At 42.2% G+C, this 27,039-nt stretch overlaps 1 protein-coding gene across 3 annotated transcripts; it reads right to left on the bottom strand.

Moving 5' to 3' along the window:
- Positions 1 to 383: 383 nt before the first annotated feature.
- sncaip (synuclein, alpha interacting protein) lies at positions 384 to 25,908 on the bottom strand. 3 transcript variants are annotated; one of them, XM_024002251.2, is made up of 10 exons: positions 25,815 to 25,908; positions 11,181 to 11,263; positions 10,848 to 10,920; positions 9,880 to 10,724; positions 9,587 to 9,766; positions 9,051 to 9,164; positions 8,155 to 8,280; positions 5,864 to 6,033; positions 3,908 to 3,997; positions 384 to 3,788 (listed from the first exon to the last, which is right to left on the bottom strand). In XM_024002251.2, the coding sequence occupies exons 2-10, from the start codon at positions 11,235 to 11,237 to the stop codon at positions 2,789 to 2,791; spliced, it is 2,655 nt and encodes an 884-aa protein (XP_023858019.1). In that variant the 5' UTR covers positions 11,238 to 11,263; positions 25,815 to 25,908; the 3' UTR covers positions 384 to 2,788. The 3 variants fall into 3 exon arrangements, with proteins under 3 accessions (XP_023858019.1, XP_023858020.1, XP_023858018.1); XM_024002252.2 differs by having other exon boundaries at positions 10,848 to 10,899; positions 11,181 to 11,278; XM_024002250.2 differs by having other exon boundaries at positions 11,181 to 11,278.
- Between the last annotated feature and the right edge of the window lie 1,131 nt (positions 25,909 to 27,039).

Genomic DNA, 27,039 nt, shown 5'->3' on the forward strand with positions numbered 1-27,039 from the left:
CTTTAACTACACTTGCTAAGAAATGATTGAATGGGCTCAATTTAATGGACTCCTTTATTTCCTGTTCTGATTATTTGTATGTACTGTATTTTTGTTTTATGAACCACTCCACACAAGACATTCCCTGCACAGGAAAATAAAGTTCCTTGAATTGAATACTTGGTCAATGGCCACATCACTTCGAAGGACACAACTTATATTACATGTGTAATAACTGTATTACCTCATCATGATGGCATTTTATCTTGATTATGGATTGTGGTGAGCCAATACTGACTCATGACTGCATTTGGACTTACATCTGAGAACGACCCAGGTAATGTTTCAAACCGTAACAATTTCAGACTTGTTTTGAATCCACAGAATCATACAGACAAACAGGAGACAAGTAATGGTTTATTTCAGYTCTGAGTTTGTCGTAACTAGTGGGAGGGCGGGCGCAAAGCATCATCAACATTTGGTTAATTCCGTCTTTGTGCATACAAAACCTAACAACTCTTTTACAAAATGTAAAATACACTTTATGTTTAACACCGCACATAGACTAGAGCAACTATTGCATTTGTACTGAGGGAAGTATCAAATTCATTGTTTGACATTTTGTCAAATGTGTGTTACACCAAAGATAAAAACAAAAAACATGATCAACCATTTATATTCCACCAGAGCCCTAACAATGCTATCATAATTAGAAAAGGACACGTGTCCTCATTCTCAAAGTGTGGTTATATTAAATCACTGCATTCAAACCTCTCATCAATACATGTCACTGATACAGACAGGAACTCAAATATTGGCAATAACCAACCACTGCATAGATAATGAAACTACGAATGACTAGAAGTGATGTGAAGGAAGATTTAAATATATACAGTGGTTTCAAATACACTGAACTAAAATATAAACGCAACATGAAGTGTTGGTCCCATGTTTCATGAGCTGAAATAAAAGATCCCAGAAATGTTCCATATGCACAAAAAGATTTAAAAAATAATAATAATTTGTACAAATTTGTTTACATCCTTGTTAGTGAGCATTTCTCCTTTGCCAAKATAATCCATCTACTTTACAGGGGAGGCATATCAAGAAGCTGATTAAACAGCATGATCATTACACAGGTGCACCTTGTGCTGGGGATAAAAGGCCACTCTAAAATGTGCAGTTGTCACACAACACAGATGTTTCAAGTTCTGAGGGAGCGTACAATTGGCATGCTGACTGCAGGAATGTCCACTAATTTACTGTTCATTTCTTTACCATAAGGCGCCTCCGACGTCCTTCTAGAGAATTTGTCAGTACGCCCAACCGGCCTCACAAACACAGACCATGTGTAACCATGCCAGCCAAGAACCTTCACATTCGGCTTCTTCACCTGTGGGATCATCTGAGACCAGCCACCCCAGCAGCAGATGAAACAGTGTTTTTTATTTAACCATTACTTAACTAGGCAAGTCAGTTAAGAACAAATTCATATTTACAATGACGACCTACCCTGGCCAAACCCTAACCAGAACGGCGCTGGGACAATTGTGCGCCGCCCTATGGGACTCCCAATCACGGCCAGTTTTGATACAGCCTGGAATTGAAACAGGGTCTGTAGTGACGCCTCTAGCACTGAGATGCAGTGCCTTAGACCACTGCGCCACTCAGGAGACCACAACTAAAGAGTTTCAGCACTAACTGTCAGAAACCATATCAGGGAAGCTCATCTGCATGCTCATCCTCACCAGGGACTTGACCGAACTGCAGTTTGGTGTCGTAACCGACTTCAGTGGGCAAATGCTCAACTTCGATGGCCACTGGCACGCTGGAGATGTGTGCTTTTCACAGATGAATCCCGGTTTCAGCTGTACCGGGCAGATGGCAGACAGCGTGCATGGTGTTGTGTGTGCGAGCGGTTTGCTGATGTCAACGTTGTGAATAGTGCACCATGGTTGTGATGGGGTTATTATAYGGGCAGGCATAAGATACGGACAATGAACACAACTGCATTTTATCGATGGCAATTTGAATGCAGATACCGTGACGAGATTCTGAGGCCCATTGTCGTGCCATTCATCCACTGCCATCACCTCATGTTTCAGCATGATAATGAACAGCCCCATGTCGCAAGGATCTGTACACAATTCCTGGAAGCTGTCCCAGTTCTTCCATGGCCTGCATACTCACCAGACATGTCACCCATTGAGCATGTTTCGGATGCTCTGGATCGACAGCATGTTCCATTTCCAGCAACTTCGCACAGCCAATGAAGAGGAGTGGGATAACATTCCACAGGCTACAATCAACTGTCTGATCAACTCTATGTGAAGGAAATGTCACACTGCATGAGGCAAATTGTGGTTAAACCAGATACGGACTGGTTTTGTGATCCACGCCCCCTACCTAAAAAAAAAAAAAAAAAAAGGTATCTGTGACCAACAGATGCATATCTCTATTCCCAGTTATGTGAAATTCACAGATTAGTGCCTAATGAATTCATTTCAATTGAGTGATTTCCTTATAAGAACAGTAACTCAGTAAAATCTTTGAAATTGTTGCATGTTGCGTTTATATTTTTATTCAGTGTATATGCTTTGTGCTAGTGCACATTAAGTGCATGAGAAAAACCACAGATTGTATTACCAATGGTATAACTGTGTGTGCATAAGTATACATACTCAAATACAATTGTATTGGATACTTCAGAGGACACTTCAGTTACTAAAATATTGTCAAGATGATCAAATACTGTGAGAGAAAGTACAATGTTTTTTTTTGGTCCTTTAACCCAAAAAAAACAAGGCCCCTAAACAGCACTAGCTTTGCTCTTGCCCTTGGAGTGCCCACATGGACTGGTTTTAACCTCAGTTTTCCTGCCAGGCGAGCCCTGGGACACAACACAGCTTGACTGTTTGACAGAGGGAGACGTTTGGACATTATTATTGTTGCTGTTCTGATTTCCACTCAGCGATTCCATTAGGGAGCGGAATGTCCCGAACGGGCGCTTCACCGTCTCGGACCCTGTGGGAGTCCTACCTCCGGCTCCTTCTTTACTGTGGGCACCCTTGGGCGGCTCACTCTCTGGTGGCCCCGTCTTGTGAACCACCTGCTCATCAAAGGTCACCCTCAGTTTCAGGTTCTGGGAGGTCTTCCTTCGAGAGGTAGGCGATTTGAGTGCACTTTTGGGGCTCGTCGTGGTCTTTTGTCCATTGTTGTAGTCGGGGAAATCTCCACCGGCCTCCGGTTTCCCGTCAGCGTCAAGCTCGCTTTTGTCCGATGTGGGCGAGGGGTATCCATCCATAGACTTGGAGGTGCTGAGGGTGAAAGCTGACTTGTGCTCGGTGGTCGAGGTGTGTTTCTTCATGCCCAGATGCAGGCTGCCGACAGGCTCCTCGCTCTCTGCGATGGGCAGGTGGCTGGGTCTCTCTAGGCGCACCCCTGGGGGTGGCCCATGTTTGGCCTCTTCAGGGGGGTAGGTGTCCGAGTCGGACTCACTGAGAGAGCGCTGCATGATCTGCTTGAGTCTGGCCAACTTCAGCTCCCGTCTTTCCACCACCCCCATCCTGCGCAGGGGCCCAGGGTTGGCCCCGTTCAGACTAGGAGGCCCCGCTCTGGAGCCCTCCTGGAACTCCAGGGACAGCTTCTCCTTGGTGCACACCTTGTCTGAGATGTCTTTACCCAGCAGTTGGCGCAGGACGGTGTCTGAGTCGACGCTCCTCTGCCTCAGGATCCAGTGGCCATCCCCGGGGGTCCCCTCTGCGGTCAGGGTCATCTCAGGCCACGCCTCCACAGACGGGACATGGGAGCTGATCATCAAAAAGACAGAAATTACTGATTTGGGTATATTTAATTTACATGTACGTGCTTGTAATCAATGTGTAGACGGTGAATGGTGTACAGTACAGTATGTGGTGGAAGATCAGACCTGGGCGATCGTGGCAAAGTTCCCTCTGGTTTTGAGGGATCCAGGTGTAGCTGAACTTGATTCTGTAGAGCAGTCGTCTTTGTTGCTTGTCTGAAATTTTTTGGAACAATATATAATGATAACACTGACATGCAGGCAAGGTAAATTAACCAGCTATGGAAATCTTCATTTTTAAAACATCGATTCATTAAAATGAACCTCCAGAAAATCCTCAGTGCATCTCCATTTCCAAAACGCTGTATAGAAGAAGTTTGCATGCTAAAAATTTACATTTTCTGAAATACTGCGGTTATTACACCCTTTTAAAGAAATTATTATTTATTTTTAATCCACATTGGTGTAAAGACTAGGTTTATGTGCATCCCAAATGGCACCCTATTCCCCATGTAGTGCACTACTTCTGACCAGAGACGAAGTGCACTGATAGCCAGAGGTGAGACCAAGTCACTATTATTCGAGTCACAAGTGTTGTAACAATGGTACATACGTCTTCATCAGACTTATTGATTATTAATAATATTTCATCAACATTCATACWTGGAACAATAATTTTCTCTCGTGCAACGTACTGACTCCAATGTGTGGCGGCGCACAGTCCACAAGCCTAGAATGTGCACTGAGGTGGGCGCAAGCAGAATGACAGAGACATAGGACACAGACACACGGAACTCCGACATAAACAGGGAAATATGAGCAAAGGAAACGATACATTGAATTAAATAAACAGAACTTCCACCACATGAGTCTCACAAGCGCTCATGTGAACAATAAACCTCGCGCCGCCTCAGAGTGTAAGAAATGGTCAATTAAAATGTATCGTATCAAACAGAAAAGTCAAAGTGTTGCAATAAACAGTACGGGCATGGAATGATGCAACGCTAGCAATTATTGTCGGATTAGATGAAATGTAGATTTACCACGTATGCATTTAAAACATGTGAAAGCAACAGCAACCATTTCGACAAGGAAACAAAGCTCTCTACACTGGCGAGAATTGCGCCACACTAATAATGAATTTTAACATCAAATTCCAAATGCAAGATTCATAAGTAAACTATAAATTTCAAGCAATTTTGACATACCAAAAGACCAGTAATTCTATGCTATTAATTGTTCCTTGATGCCCCATTGCTGGTGAACGTTCATTTACATTTTAATTACTTAACAGATGCACTTATCCAGAGTGACTTACAGGAGCAATTTGGGTTAAGTGCCTTGCTCAAGGGCAGACAGATTTTTCACCTAGTCAGCTCGAGGACTCGAACCAACAACCTTTCTGTTATTGGCCCAACGTTCTTAACCAATAGGCTGCCTGCAGTTAATATTCTTGATCACCAATTTTTGGGGGAGCTGCATATTTAGTTATTATGGCAATCCTCTCTCACTACCATTTCATGTTTGCGCTGCATCTGTACAGCAAATCAGCAATCTGTTCACTAGCTCACCCGACCTGTGTTGAGGGTCGAGTGTGCATTTCACTAGCCAATCTGTTGCCTTTTTTGCTAAGGCGATGCTGTGGCTACTGTCTCTGGCTGCATGGAGAGTGATCCACGGAGACTCTGTGCCACAATGAGTGACAAAATGTTACAAAACCTGTCCGGATAATTTCAAGTCATCAGTCTCAAGTCTTGAGAGTCCAAATCAAGTATTAAGTTATTTTATTTTCTATTAAGTTGAGTCTCAAGTCATCAAATTTGAGACTCGAGTCCAAGTCATGTGACTCAAATCCAAAACTCTGCTAATAGTACTATATAGGGAACAGGGAGTACTTTCAGACAACACAAGTAATCTGAGGTGAGTTAAAGGCCGCATCCAGAATAACACCCTGCTCCCTACATAGGGAACTACTTTTGACCAGGACCCATAGGCCTCTGGTCAAAAGTAGTGCACTATATGTATGCAATAGGATGCTTTTTGGGATAGATCAAAAGAGTCAGACAGGAACCTCCCACTCACTCGTTGAGCTGCTTGGTGAGCTTGACCACCTGGGAGGCCAGCGACATGCACGTCTCCACCACCACCAGGTAGCGGGCGCAGGTGGTGTGGCCCTGCCGCTCGGCGCTCTGGGAAGGCCTCTCGCCACCCTGGTTCTGCACGGTGACATTGGAGCCGTACTCCACCAGGGTCTGAGGAAAGAAAGACATGCTGCTTTGTCAGTTCAGTTCAGCTTTGAAGCCTTACCAAAATAATGAATAGATGTTCAAGAAATTGGTACAGAAAGCATTTTGTGCAAACGGATGGGCAAACATCCAAAAAGTAAATTTACAAATGTCCTTATCGTCCAGTATTCTTCCTCTAAAACAACTTWGTTTAACAACAAAACATGCAAATGAAATCTGTATTCTCTAACGTACATAGAAGTGCAGAAACAAAGTAAAACAGTGTTTTCAATGTTTCCTAGGCCCAGCTTGTCTCTCTGAAACATAGTTAATGTGGTCACCGACAGTACTTTTGATACGTCTGGCTTGCTGAATCAACAGCAGGACACTAATCATGAGTAGTATATCCGGCCCGCATCCTCATTCTATTTTGTAAAAGCACAGTCTAAAGTCCAGATCCTCTCTTTTATAGACAAGGGCACATTAGAATGAGGAGGCGGGCCGGATATATTACTCCTGATTTGTTTCCTGCTGTTGATTAAGAAAGCCAGGAGCAACCAGACGCTGCACTTGACACATTTACGAAATTGCTTATTCCAGTTACTAAGTATGCACCCAGTAATAACATGACTGTAAAAACTGTTAGATCCTCTTGAATCAAAGAGGAATTTAAAAATTGTATGGTTGAGAGGGATGAGGCAAAACTATGGCAAATAAGTATGGTTGGCAAATGTACTGCAAATTAAGAAATCATGTGACTAAAGTAAATAAAAATAAACKTATAAAACAAAGAAAAATTATATAAAAACATTATAGTAAAAAGMTTTGGGGCACCTTAAATAAAAATAAAAAAGCCAAATCGGCGCCATCATTCATTGAATCAGATGGCTCATTCGTCACAAAGCCCATTGATATTGCCAACTACTTTAATTACTTTTTCCATTGGCAAGATAAGCAAACTTGGGGATGACATACCCGCAACAAATGCTGACCACTACACATCCAGGTATATCGGACCAAATTATGAAAGACAAGAATTGTATTTTTGAATTCCGTAAAGTCAGTGTGGAAGAGGTGAAAAAAGTATTGTTGTCTATCAACAATGACAAACCACTGGTGTCTGACAATCTGGATGGAAAATTACTGAGGATCATAGCAGATGATATTTCCACTCCTAATTGCCACATCTTCAATTTAAGCCTACTAGAAAGTGTGTTCCCTCAGGCCTGGAGGGAAGCTAAAGTCATTCCGCTACCCAAGAATAAATAGTAAAGYCCCCTTTACTGGCTCAAATAGCTGACAAATCAGCATGTTACCAACCCTTAGTAAACTTCTGGAAAAAATTGTGTTTGACCAGATACAATGCTATTTCACAGTACACAAATTGACAACAGACTTTCAGCACACTTCTAGGGAAGGACACTCAAGCACAGCACTAACACAAATGACTGATGATTGGCTGAGAGAAATTGATAAAATGATTGTGGGTGCTGTCTTGTTAGAGGTGTTGACATGTTGTTGACATTATCGATCATTCTGCTGCTGGAAAAACATATGTGTTATTGCTTTACACCCCCTGCTATAATGTGGATAAAGAGTTACTTGACTAACAGAACACAGAGGATGTTTTTTAATGGAAGCCTCTCAAACATAATCCAGGTAGAATCAGGAATTCCCCAGGGTAGCGGTTTAGGCCCCTTGCTTTTTTCAATCTTTAATAACGACATAGCGGCAGTCACAAAATTTTATCAGCCGGTGATTGTCAAGCAAATAACTTCCGGTCTCACGGTAATTGACCATTAATTAACATAAATATATTTAGCATCTCCTGGCCTATGCCCTCCCAGGCCCACCAATGGCTGCGCTACCCTGCCCAGTCATGTGAAATCCATAGACTATGGCCTAGTGGACTTATTTCTTACTCAGTAAAATCTTTGAAATTGTTGCACGTTGCGTTTATATTTTTGTTCAGTATGTATATATATCTATATCTTCAAAAAGAACATTCTTGAAGCACATGGCAAACAGTTGAGTGTGAAAAGCCCAGCAGCATTTCAGTTCTTGACATAAACCGGTGCGCCTAGCACCTACTACCATACCTTGTTCGAAGGCGCCATGCTTTACCAACAGCCACAGAGGACCACATACCTGAATGCAAGTGAGATGGCCGTACTGAGCAGCTACATGCACTGCACTGTTTCCGTACTGGTCCACTTCGTCCAGAGAAATGGCTTGCTCTTGCATGAATTGGAGCAGCCACAGCAGAACCTTTTCCTAAAAGAGAGATCATGAACATCCAAAAGGACAAAATATATACAAAAAAAGATGAAAGAAAATGGGATTCAAAAGTCATACCATATATTAAGTGTGGATATATCAATATTAAGTGTGGATAGATATTGCGGTGACAGAAATGCTGCAGTGGTGACCACACTGCAATATACTGTATATATTTCCACACTTAAAAGATGCACTACGCAGAAATCGCTCCGCCATTTCCTGGTTGCTAAAATTCTAATAGTTAACTTAATAGCCTAATTTCTGTGTACATTTTACAAAACAAGCAAGTATAGTGTAGAGAATCATTGTCTCATCTAAACAACTGTGAAATAACTTTTCCATAACCAAAAATATTGCATTTTCAACTGGTGTACAAAACCCGAAAGTAAGACTCAAAAACTAAACTTAAGCACATGAAGCACTGAAATAGTGCACATAGAACAGATCTACCACTTCTTAGACTTGCTTTCAATAAGAATGACAGATCTATAACCCACATTTCTATGTGAATTGGTCAGGTTGCCCAAAAAGTTAGATATTGCAGTATTAACGTTGTATATATATATATATCTCTTATGTGTAATTGTTTTGTTTTTACTGTATCTATGTTGTATATACTGTATGTAGATTATGTGTAGGTTCTTTTGTCTCGATTCGGTATGTATTTTCGGTTCCTGGTACATGTAAATGTACTTGTCGAATAAAGGTGACCGTTTATGATTTCCCCAATGATACGGTTATAAAACGGTGTGCGTCTCCCTCACCTGTCCGTAGCGGGCTGCGTAGTGGATGAGACTGGGGTGCTCTCGGCTACAGCTCAGCTCGGCGATGGCCTCCGTCTCACTCACCATCCAGCGCACACACTCCAAATGGCCGTTCTGCACGCACACAAACACATGCAAACACGCACATGTTATTCTGTAGATCAGTTTGATATAGACACTGTCCTGATGCTCTTTCATTGAAGACAAGGAATGAAAGAGGGTAAATGTGAAAAATACAGATAAGTATCCAAAACCCAGACTTGCACATGGTGTCATCTTTCCCCACAGGAATATCAAGGTCTTAACTAACAACCAACTCTAGTAGGCATTCGTTCCAAATGGCACCCTTTTCACTATATAGCGCAGTACTTTAGACTAGGGCCCATAGGGTGCCATTTAGAATGAAACCTAGACGTCTGCCTTGGTTGACATGGTAGGTGGACATGATTGGACATGGTTGATTCGCCATGTCCACAAGTTACGTTTTCTAGAGGCCCTGACCCAATCTCTCACCCATCCTCTAACCCCTCACTCACCTTCACCCCGAGCCCAGCAGGTGTAAGCTGGTGGTTGTTGCGCTCGTTGAGGCAGTCCTCTCCCATGAGGGAGGTGAGATGCTGCAGGCAGTCAGCGTGGCCCTGGGACGCAGAGATGTGGAGCAGGTTGTTCCCCTCCTCGTCCTGGATCAGCTCCAGGTTATCAGCCGCCAGGTGAGGCTGTGGACAGAGAACACCAGGAATAACACTCAGCGAGTTGCTGATACAAAATGGTATTGTTCATATAGCCTACAACTATATTGTTATGGCTTTTCCCCATATTGTTGACTTACCAACAGAGAAATCTGCCCCTCTCGGATGATATTGATGATGTTCTGGGATTTCTTGGTCTCATCATCACACTCTCCGTGCAGTCTTGTACCATTCCAGGTCTTACTGCTGTCCTGCCTAGACCCAGCACAGCCCTGGAGGGGGAACATCATAGCCTGGCTGCTCCCAGGGGTGTCAGCCCCTGTCTTGTGTGCCTGTGTCTCTGGGTAGGCCCTGTTGGCTAAAAGTTTATCCATGTCTGAGGCAGAGGAACTGCTAAGTGATCCTGGTGTGGAGTGGTCATAGCCCCCAGTGGGTGGCCGGTGATTGTCCGGGTCCAGAGATTTCAACTTCCTCATATCAGACCACTTGACGGGCGAAAGCATACAGTACTGGGTGACACTCGCAAGGCTCTCAGGCTGGGTAAGTGTTGAGGTCTTAACGCCGTGGCACCTGTCACTGGCGTTGCCACCGCCGCCCACCGTCCTTTTGTCATGGGGAACTCTGGGAAGAGTAGAGACATGTTGGCTGGATTTAATGTAAGGCACGTCCAGTATCTCATCCATGTCCAGGTCGTAGTGCTCCAGCTCCCCAAAAAGAGCTCCTCCGGTACCCAGGCTCTTGGCTTTAAAACCCTGGCCTTCGCAGGCTGCAGGTGTTTTGTCTGAGGCTTCTTCTTTGCTGCTGCCTTCCCCATTGTGAGCCTGGGCCTCGTTGTCACTCTCGTTGTCAGAGGTCTCCGGTTGATGTTTGAGTGGCGAGACCCTCTTCACAGGTCGGAATTTGCTGTGGACGTCGGCGATGCCGGTCGGCTTGATTCCACCGCCACTATGTGACGACACACCACGGCTCCAGTTGATGGCTGGGGCTAAAGATGGTAAAATAAAACAAAAACGTTTCTATCTGCCATTTAGGCTACCTGTAGTGCTACAAAATAATAAGGCATAATTTTTTTTTGAATGCATTTACAATAATAGTCTACAGGCCCCACCTTGTCTTTCTTCTCCCTGACCATCGTTTCTTCTGGACAGCTCTGGAATGTTCTTCAAGGATGTCACAGAATACTTTTACAGGGAAGAGACCATCAACATGTTTGTTTATAAGCGCTTATTACATTGAAATATTAATTTAGCCAAATGTAGCCTAGAAAGTACTTCATATAGAGGTGATTTCCCCAGACGACACAGATTAAGACTAGTCCTGGACTAAAAAGCAAACAATGGAGATTAGGTTTAATCTGTGTCCAGGAAACTGCCCCATAGCATAGCCAGATGGTGTGTAACTATTTCTTGTAGAACAACCTGAGTTTTGGACTTTTACTCACCACTGAATCATCAGTGAAGTCAATCTCATCCAAATCCAAGTATTCAGGAGCATCCATCTTCAGTCAGCATTATTCTTGACACCCTAGTGAGAAGCAACCTGTTTGATAAAGCCTGATATTAGCATTCCACATTCATTTATAGCCTAAGTAAAGACAACTTTGTGATTTATAGATCTGGACTGTGTCTTAAATAGCACCCTATTCCATATTGAGTGCACTACTTTGACCAGGGCCCAAATGGGATGCCATTTGGGACACATAATTGACTATAGGCCACTTCCTGCAAATCTGTGATGACCAAGTTTCTATGACCTGGAGTGGCTGTTTGAACTGTCTCGATCCAAAAGTCACCCTACAAAGCTKATCAACGTCTACAGGCTAAATCCTTTAGGTGACTCACTTAGAATGTTCAACGTAATGTGATTAGCTGTGCAGTGTTTAGGGTTGACCCCATTTAGTTGACTTGTCGATTGATTGGTCGATAGGCTGTTGGTCGACAGATTTCTTTAGTCAAGCAGTCGCAATTATGATTACTTTTTCATGGTGCACAAGACACCCGTCTGATTCGCACCTGTCTCAATGGACTAATCCATTGCAGAGGCCGCGGGGATGGCAGAGCCCATCACTGTAAGACATGTGATACTGAAATTGTATATAGTTGTATTATGTAAAAATAATGGTGCTACACTAATAAATCAAATATTATTTTGGATACGGTCGCTGTCCGCAGTTCTGAAACAATCTTCAGTGTCCTGTAGAATTGGTGCCTTTCCCTTTGTTGCTATATGCATAATAGCATAGTTAACTAGCATATTGGGATTGAGAACAATGCAGCGGAGGCAGCAGAGACGAGGAGCAGCCCTTCCTTAGCCTAATTGTCTAAGAAAATTGAGAGAATAAACCCTGACTTAATTAGGCCTATAATCAATACAATACTGCATGTGCCTGGCTTTATAAATCATCCATTTACAGTATCAGTCAAAATTTGGTCATACCCACTGTTTATTTAGACTATTTTCTACACTGTAGAATAATAGTGAAGACATCCAAACTTTGAGCTGTTCTTGCCATAATATGGACTTGGTCTTCTGTATACCACCCCTACCTTGTCACAACACAACTGATTGGCTCAAACGCATTAAGGAAAGAAATTCCACAAATTACCTTTTAACAAGGCACACCTGTTAATTGAAATGCATTCCAGGTGACTACCACATGAAGCTGGTTGAGAGAATACCAAGAGTGTGCAAAGCTGTCAAAGGCAAAGGGTAGCTACTTTGAAGAATCTCAAACATATTTTGATTTGTTTAACACTTTTTCAGTTACTACATGATTCCATATGTGTTATTTCATAGTTTATATCTTCACTATTATTCTACATTGTAGAAAATAGTAAAAATAATTGAGTAGGTGTGTCCAAACTTTTGACTGGTACTGTATATCTACAGAAATAAGACAGATCTTGCTTCTGTTGCCTGTTTGAGTGTTTGTTTAATAGCCTACTGATTCCGTGAGCACCAAGCCTCATGCAAATGGAAAAATGTTGGATAAAGCAATTCCCCAGATTCAGCTGTTTTAATCTGTGCTATGCTGTAATAAAGGCTTTACAATTTTTGTTAGAACAGACTGGTATTACTTACAAATTGATTTAGTGTTGTTTACACTGTTGCAAACAAGCAGGAAAAATATTGTAATGGTGTCACGACTTCCGCCGACGTCGGTCCCTCTCCTGGTTTGGGCGGCGTTCGGCAGCCAACGTCACCGGCCTTCTAGCCATCGCCGATCCACCTTTCATTTTCCATTGGTTTTGTCTCGTCTTCCCTCACACCTGGTTTCAATTCCATGTTGTGTATTTAACCCTCTGTTTCTCCCATGTCCTTGTCCGGAATTGTTTCTTGTAGTGCTTGTGTACGTTATGCTGGTGGATACCGGGTTTTGTTTGACCCATTCATTGATTGTTATGTTTACGGTGGTTTTTATGTTTATTAAACGACACCGTTGTAAATCTGTTTTCGCTCTCCTGCGCCTGACTTCTCTGCCGCCAGTACGCACACCGGTACAAATGGACACAGCTCTTGCTCCTATATCCTCCTTTTTCTTGATCTCCTTCTTATTGTTATTATGATCATTATAATAATAAGCAATGTCGTTGTCATTAGTAGGCATATATAGTAGCCATGTGTAACCACCATCGAGCAGTAGGATTAAGAGCGCATCCTGTTCAGTCTTACTTTGGCCTATAGTTCAATATATATATCAATATCAATCAATCATTTATTTGTTCATGCCATCAAACAGTATAGGATACATACATATTTTGAAATGCAATGAAGCATTTTAGTTTTAAAATTAAATAAAAAGGGTGCTTTGAATAATTAGCCAAAACAATAAATAAACCACAATCCACGAATGTATGCAACTGTTTTTAGTCTGCTGAAATAAAAGGCTTTATATATATWAATTTTTTCCTCATTAGAACAGACTCTGGTAAACTTATTTATTTAGTGTTGTTTACACCGTTTCTAAATGGTCAGAAAAAGTAATAATATTGTAATCTAACAGCAGCTGTTTGGCACACATAATACTCACGCAACACGTGCTCCTATACCCTCCTTTTTCTTGATCTCCAGTAGTTTCCACAACTAARTTAAATGTCTTCCACAGATCTGACTTCCCCTTTCCCTCCTGAGCAACCAGTAAACATTCACCTGTTTCGAGTTTATTTTTCACTTCCTCATCACCCATGTTGCTGTCACGTGTTACTGTGTTGAGGTTGTTATAACCAATTTATTGATGTGATCATGAAAGGCTATAGGTCAGGTCCTATTGGTGACATACATGCGATGCTTACATGTTTCACGCAAAGAGAGCAAGGGTTGAGGGAATAATCTACATTGTAGAATAATCCCAAAACAAATTAGGGATTATGGTAACAGAATTTCTCAGTCACAAATAAGTAAGAAACTAAATGGCTGAAATGATGTTGCAGCTTCAGCACGGACAGCGTAAATAAACACTTGCTGTGCTGTGGTGCCTTTTCGCTGAAGTAGGGAGGAGAGCAAGACAACGTGAGCCAGTCACACAGRCACTCGCTGTCTTTTTTTTTTTAACAGCGTAACCATCGAGCTCCATCGTGTCTTAATTAATCAAATGAATGCGTAAAGCATTAGACAACCTCAGTGCATATGTGGTTGATTTTATAGAAACACATAAAGGTGCATCTGTCTAGATATGGAAAAATACATTTAAACATTTAGACCAATCGATTGGTCGAAAGAAAAGGACGACTTTCGGTCAACCAAGATTTTTTTTAGTTGAGGCGAGCCCTAGCAGTGTTACAGAAAATGATTGCCTTGAATCTTGAAAACAATGGTGCCTGAATCCACACACTGGATTCAGGCAGCCTCACTGACTTAGGCTACACGAGTCACAAAATGGCACCCTATTCCCTATTTAGTGCGATACCATATGGGCCCTGCTCAAAAGAAGTGCACTACATAGGGTCAGGAATAGGGTGCAACTTGGGATGCAGATATTGAGAGAAGAACAAAAAACAGCATTTCCGGTGGAAACTGTATTGCTGCCAATATTGTGTCAGGAACTGCATAATCTGAGAATGTAGGTCTAGGATTACAGTTCATTGGCTGTCGGGAAATCTATAAATAATAGGCTGCCTTTTCATTCGCTACAAGATTAGCCTATTAGCTAAATTAATTTAAATGAAAATATAGGCTAGATCATGTGCAAACTGAAAAGCTTTCTAAAGTCAGTAGCTAGTTAAAGCTACAATTCAATTAATTAGACATGATTTGGAAAGGCACACACCTGTCTATATAAGGTCCCGCAGTTGACAGTGCATGACAGAGCAAAAACCAGGCCATGAGGTTCGAAGGAATTGTCCGTAGAGCTCCAGGACAGGATTGTGTCGAGGCACAGATCTGGGGAAGGGTACCAAAAAATGTCTGCAACATTGAAGGTCCCCAAGAACACCGTAGCCTCCATCATTCTTAAATGGAAGAAGTTTGGAACCCCCAAGACTCTTCCTAGAGCTGGCCGCCCGGCCAAACTGAACAATCGAGGGAGAAGGGCCTTGGTCAGGGAGGTAACCAAGAACCTCATGGTGACTCTGACAGAACTCCAGCATTCCTCTGTGGAGATGGGAGAAACTTCCAGAAGGTCAACCATCTGTGCAGCACTCCACCAATCATGCCTTTATCGTAGAGTGGCCCGACAGAAGCCACTCTTCAGTAAAAGGCATGACAGCCCGCTAGGAGTATGCCAAAAGGCACCTAAAGGAATCTCTGACCATGAGAAACAAGATTCTCTGGTCTGATAAATGAAATCCAGATTGAACTCTTTGGTCTGAATGCCAAGAGACATCTGGAGGAAACCTGGCACCATCCCTACGGTGAAGCATGGAGGTGGCAGCGTCATGCTGTGGGGATGTTTTTCAGCGGCAGGGACTGGGAGACTAGTCAGGATCGAGGGAAAGATGAACAGAGCAATGTACAGAGAGATCCTTGATGAAAACCTGCTCCAGAGCGCTCAGGACAGGACAAAGACCTTTGGGACAAGGATTTGGGACAAGTCTCTGAATGTCCTTGAGTGGCCCAGCCAGAACCCGGACTTGAACATCTCTGGAGAGACCTGAGAATAGCTGTGCAGCGACGGATCCCATCCAACCTGACAGAGCTGGAGAGGATCTGCAGAGAAGAATGAGAGAAATTCCCCAAATACAGGTGTGCTAAGCTTGTAGAGTCATACCCAAGAAGACTCGAGGCTGTAATTGCAGCCAAAGGTGTTTCAACAAAGTACTGAGTAAAGGCCCTGAATACTTATGTGATATTTCAGTTTTTTTTTATATAAATGTGTAAATATTTCTAAAAACATGTTTCTGCTTTGTCTTATGGCTTGGGGGTAGAAGCTGTTGAGGAGCCTCTTGGTCCTAGACTTGGCGCTCCTGTACCGCTTGCCGTGCGGTAGCAAAGAAAACAGTCTATGACTTGAGTGACTGGAGTCCCTGACAATTTTAAGGGCTTTCCTCTGACACCGGCTATTAAATAGGCCCTGGATGGCAGGAAGCTTGGCCCCAGTGATGTACTGGGCCGTTCGCACTACCCTCTGAAGCGCCTTACGTTCAGATGCCGTGCAGTTGCCATACCAGGCGGTGATGCAACCGGTCAGGATGCTCTCGATGGTGCAGCTGTAGAACCTTTTGAGGATCTGGGGACCCATGCCAAATCTTTTTAGTCTCCTGAGAGGGAAAAGGTTTTGTCGTGCCCTCTTCACGACTGTCTTGGTATGTTTGGACCATGATAGTTCATTGGTGATTTGGACACCAAGGAACTTGAAAACGCTCGACCCACTCCACTACAGCCCCGTTGATGTTAATGGGGGCCTGTTCGGCCCGCCTTTTCCTGTAGTCCACGACCAGCTCCTTAGTCTTGATCACATTGAGGGAGAGGTTGTTGTTCTGGCGACCGTGCATGCTCTGAGTACACCTCCTGGTAATCCGTCTGGCCCAGCGGCTTAGTGAATGTTGACCTGTTTAAAAGGTTTAGTTCACATCGGCTACGGAAAGCGTTATCACACAGAAATCCAGAAAAGCTGGTGCTCTCGTGCATGCTTCAATGTTGCTTGCCTTGAAGCGAGTATAAAAGGCATTTAGCTCATCTGGTAGGCTCACGTCACTGGGCAGCTCGCGTCTGGGTTTCCCTTTGTAGTCCGTAATAGTTTAAGCCCTGCCACATCCGACGAGCGTCAGAGCCGGTGTAGTAGGATTCAATCTTAATCCTGTATTGACGCTTTGCTTGTTTGATGGTTCGTCTGAGGGCATAGCGGGATTTCTTAGCGCCCGGATTATCTCCCACTCCTTGAAAGCGGCAGCTCTAGCCTTTAGTTTAAAGCGGATGTTGCCTGTAATCCATGGCTTCTGGTTTGGATATGTACGTACAGCCACTGTGGGGACGACGTTGTCGATGCACATATTGATGAAGCCGATGACTGAGGTGGTGTACTCCTCAATGCCATTGGATGAATCCCGGAACATATTCCAGTCTGTCCTAGCAAAACAGTCCTGTAGTGTAGCATCCGCGTCATCTGACCACTTCCGTATTGAGCGCGTCACTGGTACTTCCTGCTTTAGTTTTTCCTTGTAAGCAGGAATTGGGAGGATAGAATTATGGTAAGATTTGCCAAATTGAGGGCAGGGGAGAGCTTTGTGTGCATCTCTGTGTGTGTTGAGTAAAGGTGGTCTAGGATTTCTTTCTCTGGTTGCACATTTGACATGCTGGTAAAAATTTGGTAAAATCTATTTAAGTTTGCCTGCATTAAAGTCCCCGGCCACTAAGAGCGCCGCTTCTGGGTGAGCATTTTCTTCTTTGCTTATGACCTTATAGAGTTTGGTTGAGAGCGATCTTAGTGCCAGCTTCATTCTGTGGTGGTAAATAGACAGCTACGAATAATATAGATGAGAACTCTCTTGGTAGATATGATAAGCTTTAGGCCACACTAAGGTACTCTACCTCAGGCGAGCAATACCTCGAGAGTTCTGTAATATTAGACATCGCGCACCAGCTGTTATTGACAAATAGACCCCCCCACCCCTCGTCATCCCAGACGTAGCATCTTCTCTGTTCTGCCGGTGCATGGAAAATCCTGCTAGCTCTATATTGTCCGTATCTTCTTTCAGCCTCGTCTCAGTGAAACATAAGATGTTACAGTTTTTAATGTCCTGTTGATAGGATAATCTTAATCGTCGGTCATCAATTTTATTATCCAATGACTGCACGTTAGCAAGAAGAACAGATGGCAGTGGGAGTTTACTTGCTCGCCTACGGATTTTCAGAAGGATGCCCGATCTGCGACCCCTTYTCCTGCATCTTTTCTTCACTCAAAAGGCGGGGATCTGGGCCTGTTCCAGTGAAAGCAGGATATCCTTCTCATCAGACTCGTTAAAGGAAAAAGTTTCTTCCAGTCCGCGGTGAGTAATTGCTGTTCTGATGTCCAGAAGTTATTTTTTTCAGTCATAAGAGACGGTAGCAGGAACATTATGTACACAATAAGTAAAAAAATAAGTTACACAAAACACAAAAAAACKAACAAAATAGCACAACTGGTTGGGAGAATGTAAAACGTCAGCCATGTTCTTCAGCGCCATCTTAAAACAAGATAATAGCCTGGCCAGCCGCTAATAGCCTGGGAAGCCGCTAATGGGCGCTATGGATCTCCACTATCTACAGTGGGGCAAAAAAGTATTTAGTCAGCCACCAATTGTGCAAGTTCTCCCACTTAAAAAGATGAGAGGCCTGTAATTTTCATCATAGGTACACTTCAATTATGACAGACAAAACGAAAAACAAAATCGAGAAGAATCCACCATTGTACGATTTTTTAATGAAATTTAATTGCAAATTATGGTGGAAATAAGTATTTGGTCTACAAACAAGCAAGATTTCTGGCTCTCACAGACCTGTAACTTCTTCTTTAAGAGGCTCCTCTGTCCTCCACTCGTTACCTGTATTAATGGCACCTGTTTGAACTTGTTATCAGTATAAAAGACACCTGTCCACAACCTCAAACAGTCACACTCCAAACTCTACTATGGCCAAGACAAAAGAGCTGTCAAAGGACACCAGAAACAAAATTGTAGACCTGCACCAGGCTGGGAGACTGAATCTGCAATAGGTAAACAGCTTGGTTAGAAGAAATCAACTGTGGGAGCAATTATTAGGAAATGGAAGACATACAAGACCACTGATAATCTCCCTCGATCTGGGGCTCCACGCAGAATCTCACCCCGTGGGGTCAAAATGATCACAAGAACGGTGAGCAAAAATCCCAGAACCACACGGGGGGACCTAGTGAATGACCTGCAGAGAGCTGGGACCAAAGTAACAAAGCCTACCATCAGTAACACACTACGCCGCCAGGGACTCAAATCCTGCAGTGCCAGACGTGTCCCCTGCTTAAGCCAGTACATGTCCAGGCCCGTCTGAAGTTTGCTAGAGAGCATTTGGATGATCCAGAAGAAGATTGGGAGAATGTCATATGGTCAGATGAAACCAAAATAGAACTTTTTGGTAAAAACTCAACTCGTCTGTTTTGGGGGACAAAGAATGCTGAGTTGCATCCAAAGAACACCATACCTACTGTGAAGCATGGGGGTGAAACATCATGCTTTGGGTGTTTTTTCTGCAAAGGGACCAGGACGACTGATCCGTGTAAAGGAAAGAATGAATGGGGCCATGTATCGTGAGATTTTGAGTGAAAACCTCCTTCCATCAGCAAGGGCATTGAAGATGAAACGTGGCTGGGTCTTTCAGCATGACAATGATCCCACACACCGCCCAGGCACGAAGGAGTGGCTTCGTAAGAAGCATTTCAAGGTCCTGGAGTGGCCTAGCCAGTCTCCAGATCTCAACCCCATAGAAATCTTTGGAGGGAGTTGAAAGTCCGTGTTGCCCAGCAACAGCCCCAAAACATCACTGCTCTAGAGGAGATCTGCATGGAGGAATGGGCCAAAATACCAGCAAACAGTGTGTGAAAACCATTGTGAAGACTTACAGAAAACATTTGATCTCTGTCATTGCCAACAAAGGGTATATAACAAAGTATTGAGATAAACTTTTGTTATTGACCAAATACTTATTTTCCACCATAATTTGCAAATAAATTCATTAAAAATCCTACAATGTGATTTTCTGGATTTTTTTTCTGATTTTGTCTGTCATAGTTGAAGTGTACCTATGATGAAAATTACAGGCCTCTCTCATCTTTTTAAGTGGGAGAACTTGCACAATTGGTGGCTGACTAAATACTTTTTTGCCCCACTGTATAGCGCACACTAGCGGCTTCCCAGGCTAGTACGCTAGCTAGGCTAAGTCTGGTCGTCACTAGTTACCACAGCCATAAAGTCATAAACCCTGTCTATTTCAAAAATTTTGCTTCATAAAATCTGATCTTAAACCTGACCTTAACCACACTGTTAACTGTATGCCTAACCCTAACTTTAAATTAAGACCAAAAATCATATGTTTGTTTTCATGAATTTTTACAATATAGACCATTTTGATTTTGTGGTAATTAGTAATAACCGCCAAGTCCCATTCCCTAGCTGGAATAGCCTAAAACATGCCACTTCAACACAGCTATGACCGAAAGTGACTTTTTCGTAACAGGTTAATAGAATTTGCGTAGTATGTTAGGAGAATTAGGCTGAGGTCAAGTAAAGGGTCACGCTTACTACAGGCTCTACGCAGACGGAAGACACAGAGTGTTGCAATGTCGGTTTTTGTTACAAAATATATGCTCCAGCATTCAAAATACTCTTACTACCTGAAAATTGAGACACGCCATATCCTTCCTTCCGCAGCTGAGGGGGGCAGTGTTGTCGCTTGGTTCCTTGATCTGATCTATATGCTAGTCATCAAAGTAGCCTATTTTGCATTACTAACCAAATATAATCTCAGCGACTGTTCAAACAGTAAACCAAACAACAAGAATCCACCCAAAAAGGTGAATATAGAATATTGCGAAATGGTAGAACCTACTGTAGACAACTAGCTAGCCATGTGCTTTTTTACTCTGTGACCAAAACATGATAACGTTCTATTTTTAGCTGATATATATGAATGAATACACAAGCAGCAAATCAAACTGGGATAATATTTTAGGTAAGCCTGGGAAGCCTAGGCTCAATGTGCATTCCCAGTAATACACTCGCGTCCCCAGTGGGGCATCATATTCCTCCTTAACTAGCTTTCAAATGGGGAGAAGGCAGAGAGAAACTGGGAAAATATGCATACTTTCTTTATGAAACACCATTTTCACCACCATGCTAGAGTGGCTAATGTGTAGGAATGCTACCTTCTCAAATCAAATCAAATTTATTTATATAGCCCTTCTGATGTTGCGCCTTACGTTCAGCCTTGGGTAAACAACAGACTGCGACCTGATTGGCTCAAAGCGATACACAACATCTGGGATTATCATTTCTAAGCATTAGTCACTAGCATGGGGGTGGAAAATGATCTTTCATAAAGTAGGGATGCACAATATAATTGGTGAGCATATCGGAATCGGACAATATTAGCTAAAAATGCCAACATCGGCCCGATGTCCAGCTTAAAGCTGATGTGCAAAACCGATGTCATAGCTGACGTGCATACGTAAGTAGATGACGTAATGGCGCCACGAAAAATACAGCGCTACACAAAACAAACGCAGAAAAACATACGCACACTTCCAACAACTAAACAAGTTCAAGTTGAGCAGTCATTTGAAAGAGTAAGAAAAATTCTGAGACAACTCGAAAGGCGAAATCCATTAATGCCAAGATAATGGAATTCGTTATGCTACTTGCTAAGGTGTCACGACTGACATTTGGACCAGCGATGTCAGCCCCATGAGCATGCTGAGTCTGACAGCACCAGTGGGTCGACGAGGATTTCGTACTGAGGAAAGCCGTATTGCATGCTCAAGAATATGCTGGTTCTCATATCACTGCTGCCATTTCAATGGCATTTGAGAACATGTTTGAAACATGAACCCACTCCTAGCGCCATTCGAACAACTGACTCGAGAAATAAGCTAATCAACTGCGTCTGCAGCAGACGTGATACCCTCTCATAGCATTGAAACGCCTGCTCAACAATACTGCCGACACAGACGTGGGGTTAAAACTTACAAAAGTACTCGAGGCTGTGAACAAGCGATTCGGTGGTATTCTCTCTGAGCCTCTTTACTGTGTCGCCACCATGCTCGATGCTAGGTGCAAGGACTACGCTACTTCGATGCAGACAAGAAACGGGATTTACGTGAAATGTTACATACACAGCTGGACAAGATGGAAACGGACACAGTGACAGTGCGCACCGAGGAAGAGAGGCCACGGACAGACAGAGCTGAAACTTCACTGCTTGACATGTATGATAAAATCCTGGTTGAGAATGAAACATCTGAACAAATGAACAACGAAACAGCACAGCAAGTAAGTAAAATAAATACGTTTTGATTATGTTTTACTGGTGATGGGGACATACGTAAATGCCAACAAAATAACTTTTTGGTCAGTGTGTGTGTTTCAACTATTTAACTGTACTAGAATGCTTAAAAGTCCGCAAAAAATGTTAATATCGGTATTGGTTATTTTTGGCAAGGAAAATATTGGATATCGGTATCGGCCTAAAATGTCATACCGGTGCATCCCTAAATAAAAGCATTACATGCATAATTGCATTTGCGGTCACTTTTGAGAATGGTGTTTTCCCGCTAATGGAACATTTGAGCTTATAGCCTACTTCCATGTGCGCATTGCTGAGCTTATGTGAAGAGATAGCCTAATAGTTTATCAACATTTTAAGCTAAACATTCTGATCTGTTGTGTCAGCCACATTGCGCAATTAATGTTTTTTGATGCTAGTGGTTGTATTAATTTAGGATCTATCGTATCCCGCAACTATCCCAGACTATGTTTGGAATAATCCTCTCACACAGAATAGGTCGACTTTTGTACTATGGGGGATATAGATTGACATGGTTTAGGGCTTTTGCTGTTCGTTAGGTCTACTCATCTTGTTGGCTGACGAAAAGTAAATGTGGACAGTTCTTCCAATATCTTCAATATGCACCTCGGAATTGTATAAGGGCGCCCGCAGTTGCGTCCCGATGTGTCTGTCTTTACTTGTAGCCTGTGAGAAAGATCCGATCACATGATGGAGAGCCATGTTAGTGAGGTGCTACCGAGCACGCAGCACTCAGGGAGAAGGGCACAACGGCCACTGGCTGCAAAAGGCATGGATTCTTTTAGGGTGCATTACGGCAACATAAAGGAGATGCCGCCGTGACATTCTAGGCATTATCAAGTGTTTGTCAAATTGTGAATGAGTGACTGATGAAGTGTGTACACCCTGCGCAAAAAACAAGAGCTCATGCCTTTCAAGCAGCTTTTTTCAAATCATCATTAGAGTCGCATCATGCAGCCTTACAATGTATTAAACATCAAAACATATAGCCCAACATTTGTAGAACAACTAAAGTTACATTAATAACTCTAAATTAAGCACACAGCAACACCCATTTCTTTGTTTACTTCTTTGGGGTAGGGGGCAGTATTTTCACGTCCAGATGAAAAGCATGCCCAGAGTAAACGGCCTGCTACAAAGCCATAAAAGCTAGAATATGCATATTATTAGTAGATTTGGATAGAAAACACTCTGAAGTTTCTAAAACTGTTTGAATGATGTCTGTGAGTATAACAGAACTMATATGGCAGGCAAAAACCTGAGAAAAAATCCAACCAGGAAGGGGGAAATCTGAGGTTGGTGGATTTTCAACTCAGCTCCTATTGAAGATACAGTGGGATATTGATAATGTTGCACTTCCTAAGGCTTCCACTAGATGTCAACAGTCTTTAGAACCTTGTCTGATGCATCTACTGTGAAGTGGGGGCAAATGAGAGGGGAATGAGTCAGAGGTCTGCCAGCAGCCACGAGCTGACCATGCGCTTTCACATGAGAGTTAGCTCCCGTTCCATTTGCTTTTCTGAAGACAAAGGAATTCTCCGGTTGGAACATTATTGAAGAATTATGTTAAAAACATCCTAAAGATTGATTCAATACTTCGTTTGTCATGTTTTTACGGACTGTAATATAACTTTTTTAACTTTACGTCCGTACTTTCCGCTGGACTTGCCCGCGCGTCGTGAGTTTGTAAAGTGTACTGAACGCTAGAACAACAAGGAGGATTTTGGACATAAATGATGGACATTATCTAACAAAACAAACATTTATTGTGGAACTGGGATTCCTGGGAGTGCATTCTGATGAAGATCATCAAAGTTAAGTGAATGTTTATAATGTTATTTCTGACTTATGTTGACTGCACAATATGGCGGATATTTTTGTGTCTTGATTGGGCTCTGAGCGCCGACTCAGATTATTGCATGGTTTGCTTTCTCCGTAAAGCTTTTTTGAAATCTGACACAGCGGTTGCATTAAGGAGAAGTGCATCTAAAATCCCATGCATAACAGTTGTATCTTTTAGCAATGTTTATTATGAGTATTCATGTAAATTGACGTGGCTCTCTGCAAAATCAAAGGATGTTTTGGAACTTCTGAACKTAAGGCGCCAATGTAAACTCAGATTTTTGGATATAAATATGAACTTTATCGAACAAAACATACATGTATTGTGTAACATGAAGTCCTATAAGTGTCATCTGATGAAGATAATCAAAGGTTAGTGATTCATTTTATCTCTATTTCTGCTTTTTGTGACTCCTCTCTTTGGCCGGAAAAATGGCTGTGTTATTCTGTGAATAGGCACTCACCTAACATAATCGTTTGGTTTGCTTTCGTCGTAAAGCCTTTTTGAAATCGGACACTGTGGCTGGATTTACAGCAAGTGTATCTTTAAAATGGTGTAAAATACATGTATGTTTGAGGAATTTTAATTGTGGGATTTCTGTTGTTTTGAATTTTGTGCMCTGCAGTTTCACTGGCTGTTGAAGAGGTGGGACGCTACCGTCTCATGTACCCTAGAGAGGTTAACCGCTCAACACAGAATAGCCGCATGTGCGCACTCCCTCAAATCGTTTGGAGAAAATATCCTTTCTATTTTATTCAGCTTTGTTCAATTGTATCCTTCAATTGTATTCTAGAAAGCTCTGACGATAAGTAAAGCTTATTAAAGAGCAGTGATACTATCAAGAGCAGTGTTTGGGTTTCTGCTTTTTTCTCATTCTTCATACTATAAAATAATGCCACAGAATTCTAAGCAAATCTTGTCTGCTAAATGAACTAGAGTAGCCCACAGCTATTTGGCAAAGCCAGATCAGAACCTAACATAAGGACAACTCAGAGTAAGCTATTCTGTTCTTCTGAAATAGACTACATTTCCTTCATATCATGCTTCTTTAGACCGGTCTAAAATACATTTTTATTTTTGGTATTTGGAGGGTAGCTAGCTAGGACATGGTGTCGCCCTAGCCTCCTGGCAGTCATTGAGGAACAAATGGGGGTGCTAGATGGGCGGTGTTCATGAAGGAACCAATGGGATGCTCGACGGGGGGCATTCCTGAACATGCAGCAACGCCCCGAATTGCAGGCTGCAGTTGCACACTACCAAAAGGTGTCTCCTAATACAAAAACCCCACTCCACCCACGTAGATCAACGGAGTGAAGCTTGTAGTATGCGAAAATATTTCCCGAACCTGCTAAGAAAATATCTTCGTGCGAAGTGGTGTGTTTTTATGGAGTCCCTAGTTAGCTAGCTAGCTTGATGGCTGGCATTTGGAAAASAAATAGCTAGCTAACGTTAGTTACATCACACGTTAAATGTCTAACTAGCAAGCTAATTAACATGCAGTATAGGCAGTGAAAATTGGACATGGGGAAAAAAGGTCTGACTGCTAGCTAATTGAGCAAGTATCACCATTCTGTGGAATGACAATCGACCCCAGCATCTCAAGGCAAGCAGGTTAGCCTTTTAGCTAACGTTAGCTAGCGAGCAGTTGGAAACGAATCAGGTCATCAAAAAGAGGGATGCAGATAGCTACACAAGTATTCAACAAACACAATCTCATATAGCTTAATATATAATATTATAAAAAATAATTGTTTTCGTTTACAATACCTTTTAGCTCAGTTAGCTAATGCCCAGGTTTTGTCTTCGACTATTTTCTAGGCTCAGTTCCAGATTCCAGCTGTTTTTGAGGTCCCAGACTGGACCAGCGTTTCATCAGCAACATTATAAAAGTACTTCCGTTCACGGAATTTTGGAAAACGTTAAAAATAAAAGTCCCCGWCGTAATAGTAGAAAGGTTTCATTAACCTGTATTTATTCATGATATTGTTTATGAAAAAGGATCGTCTAAACATCAACAATGGTTTATACTTGTTCAWATTTAAGTGACATTTGCATTAAATGGGGGGTTTCAAACATATTTCCAAAGTTCAATAAATGCCCACAATGCACTACACTGTGTGAAATACATATTGGTATTATGTGTGCCGATGTAAAAATTGTGTTGGGAATACTCAGCGGGGTCTGTAGAATCTATACATGGTGTTATATTATGAGGGACTCACCCAGCAACACTTTCTACTCCACCCACTCCATAATGATGGGGGRAAAAATCTATACAGTTACAGTACATATCGGGATATTATTTTTGACGATATATCATAACATTTTGACAATAACGCAATCTTATTTTTGCGCCAAATCTCTAGTATTTTTCCTTTGTATCTTGTTCTCCACCTTTTTAAGTAGGGAGTCTGATCGAAACTAATTTTCTCATGKCCTTCACTTGTCCCTCTCCAGCAGACATATGGTGAGCGGTAAGTTTGGAATTAAAAACATGAGCTTGCACACACCCAGAAAAATGTGTTTGTGTGGAGGTGCTGACTAATGGCAAATAAACTATAAACTATCCAAATAAAGAGAGTCGCACACTCCATATATAAACTCCCAGTAATTTATCGGGTATTTACCAACGTTTCGGCATCACTGTGCCTTCTTCAGGGTAATGTCATGAAAACTTGAACCAGGTTATGTAGACAAACAGTGCAATTAGTGCAACCAATGACAATAGTGAGGGGTGTGTCATAACGATTAAGTTAATTAGAATGAATTAGTGAAACTGTTAAAAAACAATAGTTTATGGCATATTAAATATATTAGGCTGTTGTTATCATATAGAAACATAATTGAATATTGTACATGATATTAGCATCAACATACATTATTGTTTCATTCAATTTCACATATTTAATTGTTTCGTATTTAATTTAATATTTGTTACATGTAATCTTTTGGTTCAACCTTAATGCATAATAAGCATCATCAACAGGGGGAA

This window comes from Salvelinus sp. IW2-2015, linkage group LG15 (assembly GCF_002910315.2).
Source record: "Salvelinus sp. IW2-2015 linkage group LG15, ASM291031v2, whole genome shotgun sequence".
In the NCBI taxonomy this organism is placed as follows: Eukaryota; Metazoa; Chordata; class Actinopteri; order Salmoniformes; family Salmonidae; genus Salvelinus; species Salvelinus sp. IW2-2015.